At 41.2% G+C, this 26,085-nt stretch overlaps 1 protein-coding gene across 2 annotated transcripts in view; it reads right to left on the bottom strand.

The window, feature by feature from the left end:
- Window positions 1-26,085, bottom strand: part of LOC121278775 (arf-GAP with SH3 domain, ANK repeat and PH domain-containing protein 1-like) — a 393,348-nt gene that overhangs the window by 62,868 nt on the left and 304,395 nt on the right. For both annotated transcript variants that reach the window (XM_041189209.1, XM_041189210.1), the window contains 5 exons: window positions 22,334-22,419; window positions 17,565-17,680; window positions 15,458-15,525; window positions 8,036-8,143; window positions 4,792-5,017 (listed from right to left, as the gene is read on the bottom strand). In XM_041189209.1, the coding sequence (XP_041045143.1) occupies window positions 4,792-5,017; window positions 8,036-8,143; window positions 15,458-15,525; window positions 17,565-17,680; window positions 22,334-22,419 (604 nt within the window). The remainder of the gene's footprint in view (window positions 1-4,791; window positions 5,018-8,035; window positions 8,144-15,457; window positions 15,526-17,564; window positions 17,681-22,333; window positions 22,420-26,085) is intronic.

Genomic DNA, 26,085 nt, shown 5'->3' on the forward strand with positions numbered 1-26,085 from the left:
TAAGTCCAAGAAAAATGTCAAGAACAACACCAGGAAGTTTTCATTGCATTCATTGACCTGACCAAACATCTGATTCAGTAAATTATGAGGTTCTATGGATGGTGCTCTAAAGTTTTGGATATCCAAGAAACTTCACCACAATCCTGCAATTACTCCATGATATATGACTTCAATTGTCTTAGGCCCGCTGCAAGCGAGGTCACACCCCAGCCAGAAGTCCACTGATTTGTGGAGGGACCGGAAGATCCTTGTGGCAGGCAGGTGCCGAAAATCCCGCCCTTACAGTGGGAGATCTGAAACAGACGCCTTCAAATTCCGGAATAGTGTCAAACAAGGCTGTGTGATAGATTGTAGAGGCTGTCAGTGGATATTCACTTCATTAAAGATCAACTGCCTTCTGGCGTGAGGATTAAATACTGCCAAGATGGAAAACTCTTTTACCTCAGTCGCCTCCATGCCAAAACTAAACTGACCACCACAGACATACTTCACCTACAGTTTGTGTATCACTGCAGTGTCATTGCCCACCATGCACCAGATTTGAAAGCCATTCCTGATCTCTTCAATTCTGCATGCAAGCGATTTGGTCTATTCCTGGATGTTGCCAAAACATAATTCATATCAACCCACACCTGGTCAGTCAAATATTCCACCACCCATATATGTTGAAGGAGAGATTTAGAAAGTCTCTGGAATATGCTGAGCGCTTCCCATACCTTGGCATTTACTTCTCTTAAAGCCCCATTGACAAGGAGATCCAACACCAGATCAGCTGTGCCAGCTCAGCCCACTACAAATGACAGCAGTGGGTATTTGACAACCAAGAACACGCAAGTCAACAGAAGTCCTCGGGCGGGGGGGGGGGGGGGGGGGGGGGGGGGGGGGGGGGCTGCTCGCTGACACGTAAAATGACACGGGATGACATCTGGTGGAGCTCCTGACATCACCACGCCCCATTTAAATTTTCTGGTAGGCGGGAGCGCAGCAAAATCAGCTCTTTACCCACTGACCTGTCAACGGCCAATTGAGGCCATTGACAAAGTCATTTAACTAATTAATGGACCTGACCGTCCAACCTTAAGGTTGGCAGGCAGGGCAGGAGCCCCAGCGGTAGTTAGAAAAAGCATGAAACCTCATCCACAGGCGGGATGAGGTTTCATGTAGGTTTTAAAATTTATTAAAGTTTTTGTAAAAATTATGGACATATCCCAACTCATGTGACAGTGTCACAAGGGGACATGTCAGAAATTTTTAAATTCCATTTTTAATTTTTGTCACAGAACAGCCAATCTCCCCGAGGCAGCACTTAGCCTCAGGGAGATGAGTGTGCTTTTTTGTGCGAATATGCGAAAGTGCGCACTCTTGATTTAGGGAATCCCCCCTCCCCGCACAGGGAGCGCAGTGCTTCCGTGCGGATATCGCGCTGGGCAGTCCTTAATTGGCATGCCCACGTAAAATAGCCCCGCGCCGCTGATTGGGGGAGCCGACTGGAGGCACGCCTGTGCGCACCCGCCATTCAATTTCACTCCCGACGAGGGGAAAATCCTGTCCCTAGTGTCCACAGCAATTGTCATCACCATACTTCTGTTTTGCAGTGAGACCTGGACCCAGCAGCATTAGAGAAATTCCATCAGAATGTCTCAGCCGCATCCTTTGGATTCAAAGGAAGGGCCATGGAACAGATGTTAATGTCTTTCTTGAAAACAGCGCCACAAGCATTCAGGCAAAATTCCTGCAAAATCAACTACAATGGACTGGACAGTGTGTGTCTAGATGGCCAAAAAAGTGTCTATTCTGCCAGGTCCTGTTTTCTCAACTCTCAAACGATCAAGGGAGGACAAAGAAAACAATTCAAAGACACTCTGAAGCTCTCCTTAAACTGTAGCAGCAATGACATTAATGACTAGGTGTTTTCTACCAATTGTCCATAACAGCGACCACTTGTCCATCAAACGTCATCATGCTTCAAGTTCAAACATTTTAATGATGAGGCTGAGCAGCAGCAGCGAAGGAAAGAAAAGGAAGCAAATCCAGCACTCCAGATCCCTGTATCTTACAGGATGTCTTTCCCCAGGATGTCTTGTGCCCAAAGGTCTGAAAATTGATAATTGGCCTGTTTAGTCACATGAAAACCCATGGCAGAAACTCATGATTCTGAGCAGACGTCATCCTGAAATCAAGGAACAGCTGACGAGATGATGGGCAGGCTTTGGGGAGTCAGGAAGGGAGTTACTTGCTGCAGAAATCCCAGCCTCTGGCCTGCTCTTGTATTTATAATGGCAGTTCTAGTTAAGTTTCTGGTTAATGGTAACCTCCAGGATGTTGATGGTGAGGGATTCAGGTCAATGTCATTCAGTGTCATGGGGAGATGGTTAGATTCTCTCGCTGAAGATGGTAATTGCCTGGCACTTGTGTGGTACAAATATTAATTGTCACCCATCAGCCCAAATCCAATCGTTGTCCAGGTGTTGCTGCAAATGGCACTGAACACTGTACAATTATCAGCAAACATCCTAGTTTCTGACCTTATGGTGGAAGGAAGGTCATCAATAAAGCAGCTGAAGATGGTTGGGCCAGGACATTACCCTGAGGAATTCCTGGAGCGAAGTCCTGTGGCTGAGATGATTAGCCTCCAACAACCAACACCATTTTCCTTCGAGATTTCCTTGATCTGCACTTTCTTGAATCTTGCTAGGGGTCCTTGATGCAAAACACAGTTAAATGCTGCCTTGATGTCAAGATCAGTCACTCTCACCTCATCTCTGGAATACAGCTCTTTCATCCATGTTTGAATCAGGGCCACACTGTGTTCTGGAGCCAAGTGGCCCTGGCAGAAGCCAAACTGAGAATTCCGTGAGCAGGTTATTTCTGCATAAATACTGCTTGATAGCACAGTCAAAGATATCTTCCATTACTTTGCTGGTGATTGAGAGTAGAATAATGAGGTGGTAATTGAGGATGGATATGATTTGTCCTACTTTTTGTATTGTAGCTGTACTGAAACAGCTTGACTAGGGGCGCGGCTAGTTCCGAAATACAATTCTTCAGTACTGCAGCTGGGGTGTTGCCAGGGCCCATAGCCTTTGCTGTATCCAGTGCCTTCAGCCTTTTCTTGCTATAAATGAATTGACCAAAGACTGGCACCTGTGCTAGTGTGGACCTCAGGAGACGGCCAAGCTGGATCGTCCATGTGGCACTTTTGGCTGATGTGGTTACAAATGCTTCAGCCTTGTTTTTTGCATTGACGTGCTGGGCTCCCCCATCATTGAGGATGGGGATCTCAGTGGGGCCTCCTCCTCCGGTTAGTCGTTTAACTGTCCACCACCATTCAGGATTGAGTGTGGCAGGACGGCTGAGCTTTCATGTGATTGTTGGTTGCAGGATTGCTTTGCCCTGCTTATCACATACATGTAGTCTTGTGTTGTGGTTTCAACAAGTTGGCACCTCATTTTTAGGTATGCCTGATGCTACACATGCACTCTTGAATGAACCAAGGTTGATCCCCTGGCTTTATGGTAATGGTAGAGTGAGGTGTATGCCGGCCTTGGGGTTACAGATTGTGGTTGAATACAATTTTGCTGCTGCTGACAACCCACAACACCTCATGGATGCCCAGTTTTGAGTTGCTAGATTGATTCTGAACTAATCCCAATTAGGACAGTGGCAGTGCCACACAATACAATGGGAGGGTATCCTCAATGTGAAGACGGGATTTAGTCTCCACAGGAACTTTGCGCTGGTTACTCCTACCAATGCTGTCATGGACAGATGCATCTGTGGCAGGTAGATTGGTGAGGATGAGGCCGAGTAGACTTATCCATCTTTTTGCTTCCCTGAACACCTGCCGCAGTCATAGACTGGGCAGTTATGTCCTCGCAGGCTTGGCTAGTAGTGGTGCTGCCAAGCTACCAATCATGGACATTAAAGCACAACTGGTGGTTGCTTTTCAGAACTTTAAATTAAAAGTCATCAATTTGTAAACTAGGTTATAACTTCTAGTATAGTTTTGTTTCTCTTTTCTTTCTCGAGTATATACCAGCACTACTTCTGCCTGATACAGTGAATCTACTGGTTACTCTAATTCTTTTACCTGTGTTTGTGGTGTTGCTCTACAATGTTCTAATTCTTTAATCACAATAATCCTTGTCTGATCTGGCTGAAAGTTTTTCTTTGATTTTGCAGTAGCTAAACATATGCAACTTCCTTATTAATGGCTTCAACAAGGACTAATAATTTGTTTTGATGTTCATGAGTCCATTTTTGGAGGGGTGGACAGGAATGATCAAAACAATTCTAAACATAGATGAATGATCAGTTAGCAACTCCCACTTGCATTCCACCATACATTACTTGGTTCAACATTTTTTCAAAAATTAGTGAAGGCAGAAATTTTGGCATCAATGAGTCAGTGATAAATGCATCAAGTTCTTGTGCTAAACATAAGGGAGAGAATTATAATGCAAATGGCCATGGAATAATAAATATGGCAGAGCCAATGGTCAGGATTTTCCGGCCCCATCAGGGGTGTGACCCTCCATGGGTGCCCCAACCAAAAGTCCATTGAATTGCAGTGGAACCCAATGATCCCAGCAGCAGGCGGAGGCGCAAAATCCTGCTCAATATTCCTGTTAATGACTGAAATGGCACTGTAAGAAATGTAGACATTGGTTTGACTAGAGTATTTAATGAACATTTACCATGTTGTAAGTAGCAGTTAAATATGCAATTGCAAGTTATAATTAAACACACTAACATTTCAGAAAATATCTTTCTTTCATTTTAGTCACCAACCTTTGCTTGGATTCCTAGGAGGAAGAGGAGGGGCATCAGTGGCTGGTGATGTTGGAGAATCTGTGCCACTTCCATATATTTGATTACTAAATGCCCCATATGATAATCGTTGCTTTTCCCGTGCTATGCCAAGTCCTGGGATCATAAGTTTTTCTTGTGGGGAGAGACTAGAAGAGTGGCAGCAGCTCTGTGGCCTTGGAGAACGCTCTTTCTTTACAGGGCTGGTCTAATGAAGGGGAAAAGAAGACAAGTTAAATATATGGCAACTCCAAATCTAAGATTAATAATCCATCTCTGTCGAAATGACAATGATAGCAACCCAGGGATAAAAAGTTTGCATTGAAACACATTCAATTTTCAGTAGTTTCTGCCTGTTGCCCAAAGGTATTTTATTTAATGTATAGTTCTTAAATTTGGATTCTCAGATTTGATTGTGTTTATTGTGACAATAATTTCTAGGCTAAACTTACTTCAATTACATAGTTTACAACTATAAACGATTACATTTGTCCAGAAAAATATACTCCCTCATCACTGCTTTCCAAGCCCATTGTATCGTTAAAGCATATCAATTTTCAATCACATCGAATAGGAAAGGAGACTTGCCTTGCTATATTTTATGGTCCTACTTTGATTTCTATTTCTATTTTGATAAAAGAGCCAATATTTGTCTGTTGGATAATTAACAATGGAAATCAATACATAAACCTGGGGTGGTTCATAGTAATTTGTAAACATGCTACATAATTGACGTGCCTTGGCTCAGTGGGAGCATTCTCTGCTTGGAGCCAGAAAGTCATGAGTTGAAGCCCCACTTAAAGATGAACAAAATCTTGATCTACTTTACAGTGCAGCACTAAGGAAGAGAGAGTATTTAATTGACAGATATGTTGTCTACTGAATGAGCTGTCAAACCAAGATCCCATCTGTCCTTTCAGATGAGTGCAAAAGATCACATGTATTATTGAAAAAACAACATGAGAGCTTTCCTGTTGTCCTGGCTAAAATTAATCCCTGAATCAAATCACCATAAGTCATTCATCTCATTATTGTTGTGGGACCTAGCTGTGAGAAAATTCTCAGCCATCTTTTCTACAAAACAACATTCACTACAATTAAAAAGTAATTTATTGGGTGCAATATGCTTTGGATATCCTAAGGATATGATAAGCATTATATAAGTATATATATATAAAACAAATTATACTCTTTCTTTCTTCTCTCCTGACTATTGTCCCTTTACGATCAGAAAAAGGTGACATAGACTGAAATGGACCCTCCAGGAGAAGCCTGGGTATGAATATCAATTTAGACTACAATCCAAAACTCAGGTCATCTCAAGCAAAATTTTGTTTTGAAGCTTCTATTGCTCTTTAGAAAATTTGCCAATTGTTGAGGAAAAAACCTGCAATGACTCACAGACGTATCTGACGTTGTTCATCTAAAATTCAGAATTGCCCAAGTAACAGTTAAGATTCCAAATGTAGTCCTTGCTAACTATAGGATGGCATTATCATACATACATACCAATTAGGAGCAGGAGTAGGCCACTCAGCCCCTCAAGCCTGCTCTGCCATTCAATAAGGTCAGTGGCAAGAATTTGAAATTGCAGGTTTTTCTTAGTTGGAACACTGAGAAAAATGTGACAATTAAAATGATCTCTTGCCTATTTCATCACAAATATAGTTTTAGTCACACTAATAGGGGAGAATGTTCTCCCCGTCCGGTGGGGGGGGGGATGCAGCTGACCGTTGCCCACCATCGGCTGGGCACCGCCACCTTACGTGGGTGGGCCAATTAAGGCCCACCCAGCGTGATGCGTGCCCAGAAGCGCTGAGTGCTACCTGTGCAAGGCGTGGGGGTGTTCCCTGAGTTGGGAGTGCGCGAAAGAGCGCTGAAATTTCCCTGAGGCACAGAGCTGCCTCAGGGAGATTAGTTTAAGTTCTGAAAATTTTAACAAAGAAAAAATCTTTTTAAGACATGTCACATGAACTGGGACACGTCTATGAATGTTGTTAAAAATGTTTATAAAACTTTAACTACCTTCATGAAATCTCATCCTACCCATAGATGAGGTTCCATGAAAAATGCGAAGGCCGCCTGGGCTCTTCATCTGCCTGCCAACCTTAAGGTTGGACGGGCTGCTCAGTTTATTGTTTTAATTGATATTTAGATGGCTTTAATAGGCCTTTGACAATTCAGCGGGTGCGCACCTGAGTCAGTTGCGCGCCTGCTGAAGTGAAAATCTGAGTGACGCGTGGTGATGTTGGGACACACGCCTGACGTCACCATGCGTCGTTTTACGCATCGGCGAGCAGGGCCCGCCCTTATTTGCCGACTCGAAAATTCTGGCCATAAATCATAAGCATATTAAGCATTTTGCCAATTTATCATCTATAATTTCCTCAGCTCCTATTTCATGTCCTATTTACAGCAGATAAAATTGATCTTGACATCCATTAGGGTGCACACTTTTTGCCGGTAAGAAGGTGAAACCCTAGAATAGATATTTATGTGCGTTGCCTAGGTAGTATGCAGAATAGAAACTCAAGTGAGGACAATCAGGCACCCATACCTTGATAGGCCCTCCATTTAAATTAATAGAAGTGAAGTTGAACAGGCTCTGTCACCTGCATGCAGTCCTAACGACTGGACTTTCCTTCCTGTGATCTTCTCAAATGATAACTCATGTCCTAGAGATACAGACAAATAGCTACCTCAGCATTTTTCTGCCTTATAAAATCAGTGGTAGAAGGGTGCTGGGGATCTGCTTAGGTGGACTCTTGTGCCTCAACTACAACCAAGGATCAAATTGAACAGCCTCCTGAGCGTATGGCTCAGCACTGCATTAAATAATATAATTGCCCAATGAACCATCAGGGATCTATCTGCAATTTTTCCTTAATATGTAAAATCTGTATTCTATATTCTTTTATAAATTCAGCATTCTTATTCAGGATAAAATGTTATGTTCGGCCCTTTCTCCAATCCAGCTTGTGAAAGCCAATCCTTTAAAAAAAATGCTTTAAAAACAGTTTTAAAGATGATTTTTCTTCCTCTCTTTTGAAACTTCCTTGTTTTACATGCTATTTTTGGCCTTAAGAGCACATAGGTATCTGTACCTGTATCAAGGTCTCCACCAAATCATGCTGTAACTAGTTGTTAGACAGCATGTTAAAACAGCTCAGTTTGATGAACTGCAGGAAAATACCTTATTTTTGTGTTATATATTCCTTGTGCTCACCTTTACATCCAAGTCATCATCACTTTCATCAATCTCTTCTTGCCGTAATTGCCATTCATATTCTACATGAACGTGAGGATTAACTTTTCCTAAAGCAGCTTGACTGATCTGAAATATTAAACATCAAATCCAACAGCAGTCAAATGAATGGTTTCATAATAGGAAATTTACATACTTAAACCTCTAATTAGCAACTTTTTCCCCAGTGAAGAAAAAGCAGTGGTTTTAGCTCAAGAGCATCACACAGGTGAACCACAATTTTTATATCTATTTATTTGCTATCTGGTATGGTGATAAAATAAACGTCATTTAAATTATATTTTTACACGTAAAAGGAGCTATATGAAAGCACTGTTTAGGCTTTCATCAATACCTAAAAACTCAAGTTAAAAAAAAGACCGTAGGGATTATTGCCAGTTCAATTAGTGCTTCGAGATAGCAGGGCGAGCACCTACTTAAGTTCTGCAACATGTTGTAGAATGCTGCTTTATGAGTGAATTATACAAGCTAATACTCAATCCCAAACACCACTTTGCAATCATTCTACATTGTTACAGATTCCCAATGTGCAACTGGAAGAAATTCTGGCTCTTACTTGATGTCGGAAAAGCAGTCTGACAACTACGGTTGGAGGGTTGAGGGAGATCGTAGAGAAGTAGAGCTGGATGTCTTCAGATGCCTGAAGAAGTTAACCATCTATCCTCCTGCAATTTCTATGTATTGTTATGCTTATGTATTATATTAAAAAAAAGGGACCTGGGGAATGGAATAAAGTTTCTTGTTTTGTTGTATCTGGCTGGATTTAGTGGAGCCTGCTGGAACAGGCATGATGGCGAACAGAATTGCGTGGGAGTACCCAATCTGATTCCCAACATTGGAGAAACTGTTTATGTATTGGAGAAACTGTCCCCAATTAAGTCTAGGGCAGGAAGGGCCTGGTGCAGGAATCCCACCTGACGGGGTCAGGAAAGCAATTAGGCTCAATCGTCAGCCACTTTAAAGCCAATTATCCTTGAGCCCATAGGAACTTAGTGGTGACTCAAGGATTTAACAGGATTCACAGAGCTCTCCTATGCCTCCCACTCAGAGGCCACCCAGCAAATTGGGTTTGCCTGTGGCCTAGTAAGGGATTTTCCTCATTGTCAGATACTCTTTGCCCGATTAAGGGACCTGGCAATGGGAAGGATTTTGGGGGGGGGATCCTGCTGAAAGCCACTGCTCCGCCCTTGCCTGTGAACCACCTGCTCCAGCTTTCCAGCGATCCCCTCCAGGTTGAGTATCTCCACCAAAATCATAGAGGCAATAACCTGAGGGTTTCTGTATGCAGATGACTGTGTCCTAGCTGCTCACAGCAAGGAAAACGTTCAGACTACGGCAAACAAATTCCCAAGTGCTTCCAAAAACTTTGGTCTCCAAATCCGTGTCTCCAAGACTGAGGTCATGTTTTAGCCAGCACAGGCACATGCTATGAAGCACCATACATAACTGTTGATGGGCCCAGTCTCAAGGCTGTAGAAAATTCTCATAGCTTCAAAATGTGCTCTTTCACGACGCCACTAGTGATGAAGATATCCATGCATACATCCAGAAAGCAAGTTATGCTTACTGTTAGGAAATAGAGATAGTTAACGTTATGTGTTTGTTTGGGTGTGTTAGGAATAACGTATATCTTTAAGGTTAAGTTGTATTTTTATTTGTAGGTTAAAAAGGTGAAACCTGCGATCCAGTTTCATTTTAGAGAGGAGACAGGAGGACTAAGGTTTTGTTTGTGTACCTGCACTCTGAGTTTTATGATCCTTGAAATGGAGAGCTGTGTAATCAAGGAGTGAGTGTGTGTGTGTGTGTGTGTGTGTGGGGGGGGGGGGTAGGAAAGTTAAAACAAAGTAGAAAAAAACTGTGCTGTTGTCTAGCAACAGGGGTCCAGAAGAAAGGGACCAACAGAGACAGAGAAAACTAGAGAAGCAGTTTCAGTTCAGTCGAAGTCAAGATTCCAGAGAGGCTGGACAGCAGAGGGAGAGATAGCAAGTCCCAAACTAAAGTTGAAGCCAGATACCAGGAGAAGCTGAGCAGGAAAAGGAACTGCAGGAGCAGGTTCCAGGAACTAAAGAAGAAAGGTGAGTGGAACAGGAAAGGTCCCAAGAAGACCTTCTAGTCAAAGGAAGAACAGGAGTCTGGAAAAGGTCCTGTTCTGTGGAAGTGAAAGGTCCTGTTCTGTGGAAGTGAAAGGAGCAGAGAGGAAGGCTCCAAGCTTAAAGAGAAGAAAACTGCAGGATGCAGATTTAAAGCAATATAGGCTTGGGAGAAGCCAGAAGATCCAAGGGGACAACTGAACGTCTGTAACTCTTTACTATGGGCACGTGAAGTAGTGATGTTCTGCTGGCATGGCTGAGTCAGTGAGAGAGAGTACATAGAAGAAAGCTTGAATGCATGTGGCAATCCAGGGTAGAGGAACATCAGAAAGACAGTTCGAAACCTTGGAGGTGGACTGTGGAACCTTGTGAAAGGCATCTGAAAGAAAGCGTCATTTGGGAGAAGACTCCAGAACGAGTTCTCTGAGAGTGGAGATTGGAAACGCTCGTGTGAAAGATAGAGTTCAGTGAGACTGGTTAGCTCTCAGTGTGGCAAGCGTCTGAAGGGAGTTGATGAGAGATCCATAGCATCTCTTTGGGGTGGTACCTGTCACTTGGTTTCAGAGTGTCTTATATCTGAACACAGGTTGCCTATTGCCTAGTGACATGGACTATGTACCTACTGTGAACATTAGAGTATAAGACAATTTTTGTAACTTGTGTTATCCGTACAAATCTGTATACATCTGTGAAAGTAGAGTTGTGGGTGAAGGAGATTTGTAATATAGTTAATCTTTTCTTGTTTAATAAATGTTTTATTCTTTTGTTAAAAGTTGTTCAGCTGACTCCTGTGACTCTGCTCAGTACCACTCTCCACGTATCAAAACAAAAAATAAAAGTGAGCATCTATCAAAGTTGGGTTCTACCATAGGATCTGACCTGTTCAGTAGTAACATCAGCTGGGGTCATAACACTACGGCTGACTCCATAATCATGACTGGAAGCAGCATGGCATTAGGCTGAAGACTAAGATCAAACTCGACCAGTCCATTGTCCTTACTACCCTGCTGTCTGTTGTAAAATCCGGGCTCTGCTATTGGCACCACATGAAGCTCTGGAAACAACAAGGGCACCTGAGGTTCATGAGAGTTTGATGGCGGGGCAAAATAACAAACAACAATATGCTGGACTCAATAGCATGGAGATCAACCGCCAGAAAATTTAACACAGATGGGCAGGCCATGTCTCCCACATGGATGATTATAGAATACCCTATCTAAGCACAAACGACATCAATGTGGTCAGTATGAACCATATAAAACAGAGCCTTACAAAGCTCTGCATTGCAGACCACATCTCTTGGGAAAACACTGCCACCAACCGGCCCACTTGGAGACAAACACTAAAATTTGGTTCAGCATGCTTTGAGGACCATCCACCCCAAATTCACAATCCAATGTGCCCAGAGGAAAGCCAGAGCTGGCGCAGCTGTATCAGCTACTCCAAGCACCAACAATGACAATATGAACTGCCTGGTTCCGTGGGTGTCCATGCTGATTCCACATTGGACTCTTTGGTCATAAGAGAACCTGCAGAAGCCGATGAAATAATTTACAGCTTGGACATACTTGAGCAATGAGAGGTCTACCATCAACCCTTTCTACTACTTCATTAGAGAATGACATTCATCATTTAAATCAGAGTCATTGAGAATTTTCTAGTCAATATAGTAAAGGACATTTATGTGGCAAAACATAATCTTTTGAATACAGGCAAATGGCAAAACCACTGTGCCTGGATGAAAAAAGAAATTAATGCAGCTTCTGATGTTTAGTACTTGAACTTCATAAACATTTATGCATTTATATACACCTTGAATGTAAAAAACATCCCAAGGCCCTTCACAGTTGTGTTATAAAGCAAAATCAAACATTAAACCACATTAAAGCGATTTCAGGACAGATGACTAAAAGCCTCGTCAAAGAGACAAGTGGAAAGGAACGTCTTAAAGAAGGAAAAATAGGTTTAGGGCAGGAATTCCAGAGCTTTGGGCCTTAGCAGCAGAAGGTCATAGCGACTAATCAATAAGAGATTAAAACTGGGGATGCAGAACAGGCCAGAATTTCCAAGGGCTGGAGAGATTGCAGAGATGGAGAAGGCATTGCAGAGATGGGGAAGGCAGAGACCATGGAGGGATTTGAAAATAAGTAGATCAGAATTTTAAAATTGATGTAATGCTTTGCTAGGAGCCAATCTGGGTCTTGGTGCAAGTTAGGACACAGGCAGAGCTCTGGATGACCTCAGGTTCATGGAAAGTAGAATGTAGGAGGCCAGTCAGGATTGCATTGGACTAGTCAAGTCTAGAGGTAACAAAGGGCTCAATGTTTAGGACCTTTGGGGATGGACTCAGAGGTGGGAAGACTGGCAAAATGGCATGGAAAATTCTATCACCATGCCATTTTGTTAGAGTTGGAAAAAATGACAGACAGCCTGCCCATTTGTAACTCTTTCAAGTACAAACACGTTTCCATCTGTTCAAATTCAGATGAAGTTACATTGTTTCATAGTTTGCCATTGTGAGATTTGAACTCTTGATCTTGGGGTTACAAACCCAGTACCATAACCACTTGGCTATTTAGGCCAAGCCCTGTCCGTTTGTAACTCTTTCGAGTACAAAGCCATTTCCATCTGTTCAGATGAAGTTACAATGTTTCATAGTTTGCCAGTGTGAGATTTGAACTCTTGATACTCTTTTTGAGTAAACCTGTTTCCATCTGTTTCAGATGAAGTTACATTGTTTCATAGTTTGCCATTGTGAGATTTGAACTCTTGATTTCAGATGAAGTTACATTGTTTCATAGTTTTGCCATTGTGAGATTTGAACTCTTGATCTTGGGGTTACAAACCCAGTACCATAACCACTTGGCTATTTAGGCCAAGCTATAAATGGACTGGAACCACATGTGATTGGTAACTCTCTCGAGTACAAACACATTTCCATCTGTTCCTATTCAGATGAAGTTACATTGTTTCATAGTTTGCCATTGTGAGATTTGAACTTTTGATCTTGGGGTTACAAACCCAGTACCATAACCACTTGGCTATTTAGGCCAAGCCTCAAGAAGATGTAACTCTTTCGAGTACAAACCCGCTTCCATCTGTTTCAGATGAAGTTACATTGTTTCATAGTTTGCCATTGTGAGATTTGAACTCTTGATCTTGGGGTTACAAACCCAGTACCATAACCACTTGGCTATTTAGGCCAAGCCCTACCCATTTGTAGCCCAACCAAACCACTTAAGTGACTAATTGAAGGCCTCTCGCTGCATCTGCTGGCATTTTTCCAGGCGGGGCTCTGCACCGTTTGGGGAGATCCTCATGGGACAAGACCAGGAAAAGAAACCATGAAGAATGAAATGCAATTAGTAAGTAATAACAATCGTTCCTGCTTGAAATAAACAGAGAACTTAAGGTGTTGAACTTGCAACTTTGAAATTGCTGTTAATGCAAATGGGTAATTGCTATCGTCTTGTTGCCGACATAAGCGACTGCCCATTATAAATGTGAATGTGGGGAAGGAGATGCTTCTTCCCAAGGCGGTCCGACTGGCACATGTTCCACAGGAGCTCTATCTATGTGCCTGCTAAAGGTCCATCTTCTGCTTTTACTGTAAAAATTGCACAGGCACATTAAGACAAGGTGGTTCTCATACGGCAGACCAACAGATAGCATTGCAGAGATGGGCGGACCCGAATGTTGATCCGTCTTTATTGGGATTCTGCTCACAACTTCAAATAGTTATGTTTAGATCTAGTGTTAGAAGGATTATCGGAGCTAAATTCTCTACATCATAATTTACATAAAGAAGAGTAGAGCCTGCTTGGTGAGTCCAAATTGACAAGCTACCTTTTTATTGTGTGATGGTTGTAAGGGTATGTTTCCAATTTTTCTTTCATTCTTTCTCTGTTATCTGGCAATCTGGATCTCATTCCTAAACTTTCTTAGGCTCCCTGTGGACTTGAGTGGTGGTGATTTTTGCAGCTAATTTGGGATTGAGGAGTTGTAGCATCTATTGGAGCCTGTGAAGCATCCTTATGTTCTGTAGTATGTGCTGAGTTGAGATGCCATAGCTTTGCTAGGTAAGGTGGATTGTTTTTGTTAATTGCAGGAAAGGCAAGATCTCTGAGTGCAGGAGAACTTATCCTTCCAGCAATTAAAAGCAAAGAGCTTTGTCTCAATGTCCTAAATCAACATGTGGTGAGTGTATGTAGAAGTGAAATAATGTATATTTAGAATATATTTTTAACATTTCGATCAGACATGACACCAAACCTTAATGTAATGCTGGAATAACACATTAATCTGTCTGCTCCACTGAATGTAATAATTTCTAAGTATGCAAGAAATATAAATGCCAGTAATTGAATTTTGTGTAATTCGAACAGCCTTAGGATTTGGATAAAAGAAAATTACTGGAATTTAATATATTTAGATTTTTTTAAGAATCACAAAAAGTTATTAATGATCAATAATGTAGCTGAGCAAATATACTAAGCAAAAGTGATTATTATTGCTGTTAGATTTGACACTTCTCCAAAAACTAAGGGCAGAATTTTGCCCTTGGCAAGAGGGATCGGCAGGGGCAGGCGAGAAGCTGACCTCTGCCCGTGATCGACAGCGCATCGTGATTTCATGCTGGCAGGCCAATTAAGGCCCACCCAGCATGATACGCAAGTGGCAGCGCTGCCTGTGCAGCTGGGGGGAGGAGGGAGAGAAGGCCTAGTGCAAACTTCGCGCATGCATGCGAGAGAGCGCTGAATAATCTCCCTGAAGCACGGAGCTGCCTCAGGGAGATGAAGAAGGTATTGAAAAAAGTCAATAAAGCAGAAAAATGTAATAAAGCGTGTCCCCTCATGTGACTCTGAGCAGGGACATGTTTTTAATTAAAAAATAAAGTTTTCATTTCATTTGTATTTGCTTTTGGAAATCTTATCCCGCCCGTGGATGAGGTTTCCAAAAAAATGCAAAGGCCGCTTGGCCCTTTTCGCCTGCTCGCCAACCGATAGTTGAATGAGCAGTGCAAAATTAATGACAATTGATAACTTAATGGCCTTAATAGACCTTTTACATATCAATGGGCGTGCTGCCGGCTCTGGTGCGCCTGACGACTGAACTATCGCGCGACTGCGTGTTAACGTCGGCACGCTCAGCTGATGTCATTGCACATCATTTCACGCTCAGTCGGGTTGGGCGCCTGCCTGCCCGCCGAGCTAAAAATTCTGGCCTAAAGCTGGACTAGGAATTCTGTGAACCAGGAATCAATATGAATGCAATAAATGGAACCATTTCTTACCAGTTCTTCACACTGTGCACGCTGCAATCTTCTTGCTATATCGAGAGCTGTCTCTCCACTCTGGTTTACTGTTAGGGTTAATAAATTCAGTGCATCATACATACAATGTCAGAATGACAAACATTGCAATGCAATCAACAATTTTCTCAAACCAGAAAGCAATTTTCTGAAGTAGCTATTCAGTATAGATTATACAAATACATTTGTTTCAAAAATACGCTGAAAAAATAAATGTTTAGATTGTATAATAGAAACACAATAAAACACATTAAATAACTCACCACAAATGGTCATATGTATACTTCCATTTATATATTGACATCATACACAACTGATGGTGAACTCACCAATTTACCATAGCTTTACTTTAGCTATGACACAAATATTGTTAAGCTGCATTGGGGAATCGTGTAAACATAACAGGCAACTGTGACTTCTGTTTGATGGGACAACTGTTTCATTAGAAATAGTTAGTTTCCATTTGCGATCTTCCATCTACCTATCGTGTACATGAAGTATTGCATGATTGTATTCTTCCAGCAGTGTAACAGATTCTTCCTGTAACACCGTTCCTATTGCTTGATACTACTGTGACTGACAGAGCACATGCTGGGCGGGATTTTCCACACCTGCCCGCCACCGGGATCTTCCGGTCCCACTGCCTCACCCTCGGCAGGTCCCACCCATGACGTGGCTGGAAAATCTGGCTGTTATCTTTGTCACATTTTCTGTTATTTTTCTACTGACTTTACTAACCACTGACTTCTCCACACTTGGTCTTCAACGTTGTTGTTGTCTACTCATCTGGAGACCTAGCCAACAAGGAGGTAACAAGCTTCAGGAAACTGCACTGAACTAAAAAAACTTCCAAAACGGTCATTTAATGTACAGTACTTTTAAAAACTTGTTTTTGCATTGTTCCATTATCAATGATTCCTACAACTATTTTCTGCCCATTTGCAAGCTTCCCTATGAACCTCAGCTAGGTTCGTCTCCCTGCCAGTTTCCACCATTCTTGGATCTTCCCCCGCCTCCTCCTCCACCAATCCTCAGGCTTTGGCTGCACGTCCAAACCAGTTTACATATTTTCCCTTGACTATCTAAATTGAGAAACTGGATCTTTGCAATCAAAACCACCTATTGCCTTTAAAACATACTTGCTAACCTTTCAGATGCTTTCTGGTTGCTGGCTGGATTTCATCTTAATTTATTCAAAATAAAAGAAAAGAACACTGCCAGAGTACTTTTAAGTTCAACATTCCAGTGGGTAAAGCAGCAGTACAGATATTATGGGCTAAAACCACAGCAACCGCAATGAGCAGCTGTACGTGTTCAGGTTACCTGATGGCATATTCTTCACATCAAAAATATCTTTCTTATTGGTAGAGTGTTCTGCTTGGGAAGAATCATAAGACATGGCTTCCCATTAAGCAGGTCTGGCACATTAAGGTCATGGTGTGAGGAATGTTGCTTACATGACTCTTTCTACTCTAGTGCTATGAGCCAATTTAATATAAACACTGGGGAGAGAACAGTAGGAGCATGAAAGAAAGAATGAACGATGATAATTTGAATGCCTATGAATCAAGCCTAATAATGGCCCTTAGCTCAGTTGGCCATTTTGGGTGCTGTTGATTCCTGGGGGATGCCAATTTGTCAATCTGCAGTTGAAAAATCAGTTCAAAAATGTGCCTTTAATAGTTGTTTTAGACTGACTAAAGTACTTTTCGTTGGAACTTGTTCTCCTTGCAAATTGGGTAGTGGGAACCCAACAGGTTAATGAAAGAACATAGATGGAAGATTTTGAAATTATTTTTAAGCATGACAGAGAGATAAAGAGTAAAGAAGAGAGAATGTGTAAAATGGGATGGTCACGTGAGAAGATGATTTACATTTTTTAAATTATCTGAATTATATTTCAGGCGCTTGCTTTTGTAGTTTGTTGCTAATAATACAGTAATAAGGCTAGGGTACACATTGAGTAGTTTTAATTTTGCAAAAATGCTTAAGTTGAAGGCTGGACCAAGTAGATAGATCATTTGCTAGGCTCTGCTGGCAGTCAAGAGTAATAGAAAATGCAATTCAAAGTCACCGAGAGTGCACTCACCTAGATTTAAACTTGGTTTGCCCCGAAGAAGCAATTTTAAACATTCCACTTTATCCAACATGCAGCAGTAATGTACAGCTGTGTTTCCTTTCGTAGTCGGTTTGTCCAGATTACCACTATATAAGTTGTAAGAAAATGCCAATATGAATTGTTTTGTTGTATCAAATGAAAGTGATACATATTGATCAACTGAAAACCCTTAATTCTTCAATTTTCAGAGTGAATATATCCAGAGGGATGCAATTTCTTTAGTTTCCTTTCTCATTTAGTCTACGTCTCCTCTTACTACACATCTTCCCCGATTGACATAAGGTAGAAGGGACCTGTTCCCATCTGTTCAACAATGGAACTTTTTAATACTGTTCTATAACCAACCATCAAAGCTACATCAGGACAGATAATCTTTTTATATGCTTAAATTTCGTCATTTCTATGGGAAACTTCCTCGCTGAAGGATGTTTAAGAATGGGCACTCACCATCTAGAGAATCGTGAGATAATGAAAGGTTAATGAAAGAACATAGACCTGTACCATACCACTTAGTTGGAAGTTCGCACACTATATTTCAATATTTGTATTAAAAATGTTTTAAACATATATAAATTTAACATACAGAAAAGTGCTAGGTATAAACAGCTATAATTTTTAGCAAAATCATCTCAAATCAACTGACATTTCTTTTTACATTAACCTAACATCATAAACTTGTAAACAATTCACTCAACTAACTGTAAAAAGTTGAGCTGCACTCAACATTCTTAACTGACTGAAATAAGAAAAAATGTGCAGTAATAATGAAATACAGAAAATCCAATGTTAGAGCTTAAATTGTTGAAGAAAGCAGTTTCTACATTAGGCAAAAAACACAAGGCGAGGAGTATGACCAGATCAGAAAAAATGCTATTTCATTCAGATGCCTATTCCACTCAGTTTATGCGGTAGACTTCCAATTATCATTATTCTCTCTGAAATAGACAGTGAATAACACGTTGCTGCATTGCAAAAGAGACATAGAATATCTTAAGTAAGGAAGTAAGCAAGCACAAAGACAGAAGATAATCACTGAGTGCAGCTAGGCACAGAGTGTGAAAATGGGAATTTAAATATCAGCTGGTATAAATATAGGTGTTCTTGCTAAGTGCACAAAGTAAACAAGTGCAACGACAGCAGCTCATCACTGAGTGCAGTTAGTCAAAGAGTGTGAACTTGGGAATTTGGTGAGTGAGGGAATTTGGTGAAGTTAGGGAAGAGGGAAACAATTAAGTGATTGGTGAGTATTTTGCTCATTTATCATTCAAAATTCATGTAATTTTTTTAGTAGTTGTAAGGTTTCTTAGTAATAGTAATGTTTACTAGCAGTAGTAAAGCTCATTGGGAATAGTAGGGTTTATTAATTATAAACTAATTAAAAGACTAATGTATTGCTGAAAAGAGACATGTTGAAGCTTTTCACCTTGCACTCATCCGGACTCTTCACAAGAATACCAATATAAGAGGAAAACAACAATTTATACTGTATTTGAAGAATGTGCTGATTGCTTGCCAAGTGGGCTCTGATTGGTAGAGGTGTTGCCATGGAGAATGCACCAGTGATGGTGATTGGCAGTTAATTGCCAAGCATCGTTTGAAATTTAAACCAGACAGCTTGACCCTGATTGATCAAGGTATTGCCTGAGGAATGAGTCAGCGAATGGCTGTCACTTATTTTGTTTAGCTGAAACAGGCACAATGTGTGCCTGTTCTTTCTATCTGCAAAGAACAGGGCCCTGTGTATTAATATATGTAGCTTCCTGTACATGCAATTGTGCCACACTGTGAGCCCAACTGACAATCATAAATTGATTGTCAGCATAATTCTTAGCACACTGAGGATTATTTAGCAAATGTTGTCCAATTGCATCCAATGTTGGACACTGTGTTGAGTTCGGCAAACATGGGCTGGTTGGTTACGGTCTGTACCTTGCCCATTGCAAACAGTGGCTGGGACATGTAGTTTGATACGATCCGCCAGTCGTTGGGATATACGACTTACATACCTAGCATCACCCTGGCACTGAATTTCACATACCATGTTTCTGATTTGGGTGATAGGAGAACGTCTTTTTGGCTTGACGGCAGCATCCTGTTAGTGGTGAATATCACTCGTGTTGCTACTGTATAGTAGTAGCGTGAAACAGCTAATTTCACTTGGTAAGGTATCTCAAAAATTTGAGCAACAGGTGAAGTTAGCAGACAGGAATGCGGAATCACGACCAGATCAGCCATAATCTTGCTAAATGGCGGAGCAGGCTCGAAGGGTCGAATAGCTTACTCCTGCTCCCTATGTTCCAATATTAACTATAGCATCTGAATACTGGAAATAAATCAATATTTTCCATTGCCTACAAATAAAAGTGAATATATATTCTTAAAACATCAGTTTTAGGAAGAATTTAAGGCATTAATGCAATATTTTGTTTAAGAGAACAGTAGAAATACTGTTAGAATACTTTTACAGTGGAATGCTTTTATTTCATATTTATGCAGTCCATTATTTTTATTGCTTCCTTGTTTGCTGCTCTATATTCATTAACATTTTTATATTCCTTAGCAAACTGGATAAATTATAAAGTATTTAGACTAACCAAAAAATCATTATTCTTCCCTATGCCAACTCTCATTGATCTACAGAGATTTTCAACAGTTGAGAGAGTGAACAATGTTGGCAAATTTGTGTAATGTTAATTGAAGTGGCGGGAGGGGTCTTGCATGCTATTTTGTTTGTTTGAGGTACTAAGGTATGAACAGGTATCACAAAGGGGAGGTATTATATATAGAAACATAAAAAATAGGAACAGGAGTAGGCCTTTCGGCCCTTCGAGCCTGCTCCGCCATTCATTATGATCATGGCTGATCATTCAACTCAATAGCTTGCTCCTGCGTTCTCCTCATATACTTTGATCCCTTTCACCCCAACAGCTATATCTAACTCTTTCTTGAAAACATACAATGTTTTGGCCTCAACTACTTTCTGTGGTAGCGAATTCCACAGACTCATCACTCTCTGTGCTAAATGGTTTACGCCGTATCCTCACACTGTGACCCCTGGTTCTGGACTCCCCCACCATCAGGTACATCCTTCCTGCATCTACCCTGTCTAGTCCTGTTAAGAGCTTTATAGATTTCTATGAGATCCCTCCTCTTTCTTCTGAACTACAGCGAATATAATCCTAACCAACTCAATCTCTCCTCATATGTCAGTCCCGCCATCCCAGGAATCAGTCTGGTAAACCTTTGCTGCACTCCCTCTAAAGCAAGAGCATCCTTTCTCAGATAAGGAGACCAAAACGGCATGCAATATTCCAGATGTGGTCTCACCAAGGCCCTGTATAATTGCAGCAAGTCATCCTTGCTCCTGTACGCGAATCCTCTCGCTATGAAGGCCAACATACCATTTGCCTTCTTTACCGCCTGCATGCTTACCTTCAGCGACTGGTGTACGAGGACACCCAGGTCTCGCTGCATATTCCCCTCTCTCAATTTATAGCCATTTAGATGATAATCTGCCTTCTTGTTTTTGCTACCAAAGTGGATAACCTCACATTTATCCACATTATACTGCATCTGCCATGCATTTGCCCACTCACTCAGCTTGTCCAAATCATCCTGAAGCATCTCTGCATCCTCCTCACAGCTCACCCTCCCACCCAGCTTTGTCTCATCTGCAAATTTGGAGATATTACATTTAGTTCCCTCATCTAAATTGTTAATATATATTGTGAAAAGCTGGGGTCCCGGCACCGATCCCTGTGGTACCCCACTAGTCACTGCCTGCCATTTGGAAAAAGAGTATTCCTACCCTTTGTTTCTTGTCTGCCAACCAGTTTTCTATCCATCTCAATATACTAACCCAATCCCATGCGCTTTAATTTTACACGCTAATCTCTTATGTGGGACTTTGTCGAAAGCCTTCTGCAAGTCCAAATAAATCACATCCACTGGCTCCCCTTCATCAACTCTACTAGATACATCCTCAAAAAAATTCCAGTAGATTTGTAAAGCATGATTTCCCTTTTGTAAATCCATGCTGACTCTCTCTGATTTCGCCACTGTTTTCCAAACGGTCAGTTATTGAATCTTTTATAAGGGACTCTAGAATTTTCCCCACTACTGACGGCAGGCTGACTGGTCTATAATTCCCTGTTTTCTCTCCACCTCCCTTTTTAAATAGTGGGGCTACATTAGCTACCTTCCAATCTGTAGGAACTGTTCCAGAGTCTATAGAATCTCGGAAGATGACCACCAATGCAACCACTATTTGTAGGACCACTTCCTTAAGTACTCAAGGTGTAGATTATCAGGCCCTGGGAATTTATCGGCCTTCAACCCCATCAATTTCCCCAACACCATTTCCCTACTAATACTAATTTCTTGCAGTTCCTCCCGCTCACTAAACCCTGTGTTCCCCATCATTTCTGGTATGTTATTTGTGTCCTCCTTTGTGAAGACAGAACCAAAGTGTATATTTAATTGGTCAGCCATTTCTTTGTTCCTCATTATAATTTCCCCTGTTTCTGATTGTAAGGGACATACATTTGTCTTCACCAATCTTTTTGTCTTCACATACCTATAGAAACTTTTACAGTCAGTTTTTATGTTCCCCGCAAGCTTACTCTTGTACTCTATATGCACTGCCAAAGATTGCAGAGTGATTAATATGATCAATGTGAGGCAATGGAAGATAGTAGATATTAACAGTAAACTGAATTTATCATTGAGCAATTTTTTACCTGTTCTGTACAAGAAAGTCAACCAGGTGGAGTGAGGTCCGATCAGCAGTTCGCACTGCTAGATGAAGCACCGTCTCCCCTGGCTCCTGTTTGTTAAATAAACAGATTTACAGTGTGAACTTAATTATAATAATGCATTCAATAACCATGAATGCGGAATTCTTCCCTGGTATTGCCATATATAACACACATCATATTACAAAGGTTACTGACTCACAATGACCGAGTAAGTCAAAACTGCATTTTTACTTGCATGGTTTCTGGGGATCCTTCACCTATGTTTTTAACAGTGAACCTTTTTCAAAAGCTAGAATACATAGCAAAACTGTGGTCTAGATGTACCAGGTCAGAGGTAAGTACAAAGATCATGCAGAGAGACTTTGTCTGGAAAATGACAGAAGACACAGAAATGAGAGATAAAATGCGGACTTAAGATTCAGCCTGAAAAGGACCAGGAATATAAAGGGCCAAAGAGGGTTACAATATACCAAAAAGACATGTGGTGCGCAAGTGGAGGGTGGCAAGTGTCACGTCTTTATAATGATATTAAGGCAACAATCACTCATAAGGGATCCTGTGAACATATTGTGGGTCCATTCATTTAGACCAGGCACATAAGAACATTTATATATAGGTAAAAAGCTTGAAGACATCAGCAACAGATCTATGTGTGTGTATCTGCTCAAAGGTAAAAGTGAAACTAAGACTGGATCACATGACATACTAGTGATCTCATGCTGTTATCCCTTAAAGGCATATTACAACATCCCCCTCTCTTTTTAAAGGTACTTTCTATCTTCCAAAGAAGTATAACTATTTACAATACATGTTCATGTTTAGTTACCATTACATAATTATATAGAACTGAGGAATCTAGGAGTCTCTAAAGCATGGAGGTAATCTGCTATGTCAGATCTCCTAAATGTAACCTTGTCTGGAGGTTCCTTAAATTGCTCATAGTGGGCTGTGGAGTTGTCATTCTTGGACATTGTTCCTGGTTGCATTTAGGATCTGATCCTCTTTGCAATAGGACTGCACGGTGGTTGAGGAGCTGGAATGGATCTGATTTGTCCTCTATTATGTCTCACCATTGCATCTTTGTATGTAATGATTTCAAAGGATCTTGGTTCTGAACAAATCCTTGTCACCTTGGACTAGTTGCCAGTAACTTTCTGTGGGATCCTGGATGCAAACTTGTTGTCCCAACAGTAAACTTGGCAATTCTGCAACCACATTTTTATCGTGCTCGTTGGTCGTCATCTCTTGCAGTTTCAAAAGTTGTTCTCTAGTTTCTGAGAGAGAAGAATGGGTAAGAGTAGGTAAATCAGTGTGCACTGGTCTGCCAAACATGAGTTCTGCTGGTGATGGAGTAGTTTCACTTGAAGGTGTCACTCTCAGGTGTAACTTTGCAATGTGTAGATCTTGCTTGGTCTGTCTACGTTTGAAAATTAGGGATTTCACTGTGCAAGTCATTTGTTCAGCCAGGCCGTTAGATCTGGGGTAATGAGGAGAAGTGATGCAATCAATATTCCACTTCTCACACGTATCTTGAAATGGCTTACCAATACATTGCAGACCATTATCCATTATGATCTCTCTAGGCACACCAAATAAGCTGAAAATAGCACTTAAGAGCGTGTGTGACTGTTGTGCTTGACGTATTGTGCAATTGTCAAATAATGGGGTACTTGATAAACGAGTCAACAATGATGATGAAGTCAGTGCCATGGACATCAAAGAGATTGGATGCAATTTTGGACCAAGGATGGGTAGGAACTTCGTGTACAATCAGTGGTTCTTTGTGCTGACTTGGCATATGCTCTTGGAATGCCTCGAACTTTGTGATGATGATGTCAATGTTCATACCTGGCCTACAGACTGTGTCACTTGTGAGTCTTCTCGTCTAATCAATGCCCATGTGTGAGTGATGAAGTTGTTGAAGAATATCAGGTCACAAAGATTCCAGTATGATAACCTGCCTGCCTTTAAAAATTCCTCCCCTGGAGATGCTTAGTTTGGCCCGATTAGGCCAAAACGGTCTCACTTGTTCATTGGCTGAATTGAAGCAGGTCATCATTCAATGATGGTTTTCCACAGTTTCTGTGGTGTAGAATATTTCACCGTTTCTTCTTGTAGCTGCTGGCATTTGCATTCCACAAAATGTACCAGATCAATTTGGAGAACTTCTTCAAGTTCAATGTCAATTAAGTTAACTTGTAGAACCTAAGGATATATCTGCTGTTTTCACTGGGTAAGGCAATCTGCTAAGTGTAACTGATGTGATCATAAGGTTACCCGCCTTGCACTAATCTCACAGTTGTAACCTTGAATCTTGATCAGGAGGCACTGCAATCTGGGCAGTGTACTGGTCAATGGTTTTCACCAAATCCTCTCCAGTGGCTTGTGGTTGGTCTCTACCTTAAAGTTTTTGCCAAATAAAATAGGTATGAAAATGCATGATTCCAAACACTAAAGCTAAAGTTTCCCACTTGATGTTGGAATAGTTGGATTATGTTACAGAGATTTTGTAGCAATCATTGCTAGTCAGTTTGCCTTTTTGTAGTATGTCTGCTCCCAGACCTTGCTTGAGGCATCTATCTCAAGAGCTAAAAACAAAAAAACTGCGGATGCTGGAAATCCAAAACAAAAACAGAATTACCTGGAAAAACTCAGCAGGTCTGGCAGCATCGGCGGAGAAGAAAAGAGTTGACGTTTCGAGTCCTCATGACCCTTCGACAGAACTCCTCAAGAGCTGTTGTCTCCATAGGATTGTAAAAACACAATGTCGATGCTTCTGATTATGACTGTTTCAGTGCTTAGAAGAGGTATCGGTGGTCTTCATGCCACAGGAAAGGCACGTCCTTTCTCAACAATTCCTTTAGCGAGGATGTTTTTTGAGCAAAATTGGGAATGTATGGAGACAGGAAATACCGAGACATCCGTGATGATTGTCCTTATCTTGGGGAGTTGACATGGCTTTAATACTCTGAATTTTACTTGGGTTAGGATATATGCCAGCACTGGAATAAACAGAACTGAAAAAATTGATCTGCTGCACATTGATGTTGCATTTCAGACTGTTGAACACCAATCCTTCACTATGTGCCACTTGCACCAATAAGTGCAGATTATGGTCATGTTTTTGGTTTGTTCTTCCCACAACAGCTATGTCTCCTGCGATACAGATGAATCCTGGTACAGTGCATGTAATGCAGTTCATGTGAGCTTGAAAGGATCCTGGCTAACAGACATCCCGAAAGGAAGTCACTGAAAACAGTATCATCTGAATGGGTGGGGTATGAAATGTACTAAGCTCTTGGAACTTTTCCAAGAAACGTACTGATCAGTAGCCATGCTTGGCAGCAAGCTTCGAGAAGAATTTTTTACCTGCAAATCTCGCATTTAACTCTTCTACTGTGGGTATTTTGAAAGGACAATGTTTTAAAGCTGCATTTAAATGTCATGGATCAAGACATACTCTCAATGATCCATCCTTCTTTATGTTACGAGATTGAGCTGCACTAATCTGTGTGCTCTGTACTCTTCAGATGATTCCATCTTTCTCCATTTTGTCTAGTTTGACCTTCAATTTGTCTTGTAAGTGGATGCTGTACTTACATGGTGGATCAATTGATGGACTTGCATTCTCCAAAAAGTGTAATGTTGAAGCTCCCTTGAAACTGCCAATTTTGTCAAAACATTCTGGATATTTTGATCTTAGATCGTGAACTGAGGCAATAGGAGTAGTTTGA

This window comes from Carcharodon carcharias, chromosome 6 (genome assembly GCF_017639515.1).
Source record: "Carcharodon carcharias isolate sCarCar2 chromosome 6, sCarCar2.pri, whole genome shotgun sequence".
Classification (NCBI taxonomy): domain Eukaryota; kingdom Metazoa; phylum Chordata; class Chondrichthyes; order Lamniformes; family Lamnidae; genus Carcharodon; species Carcharodon carcharias.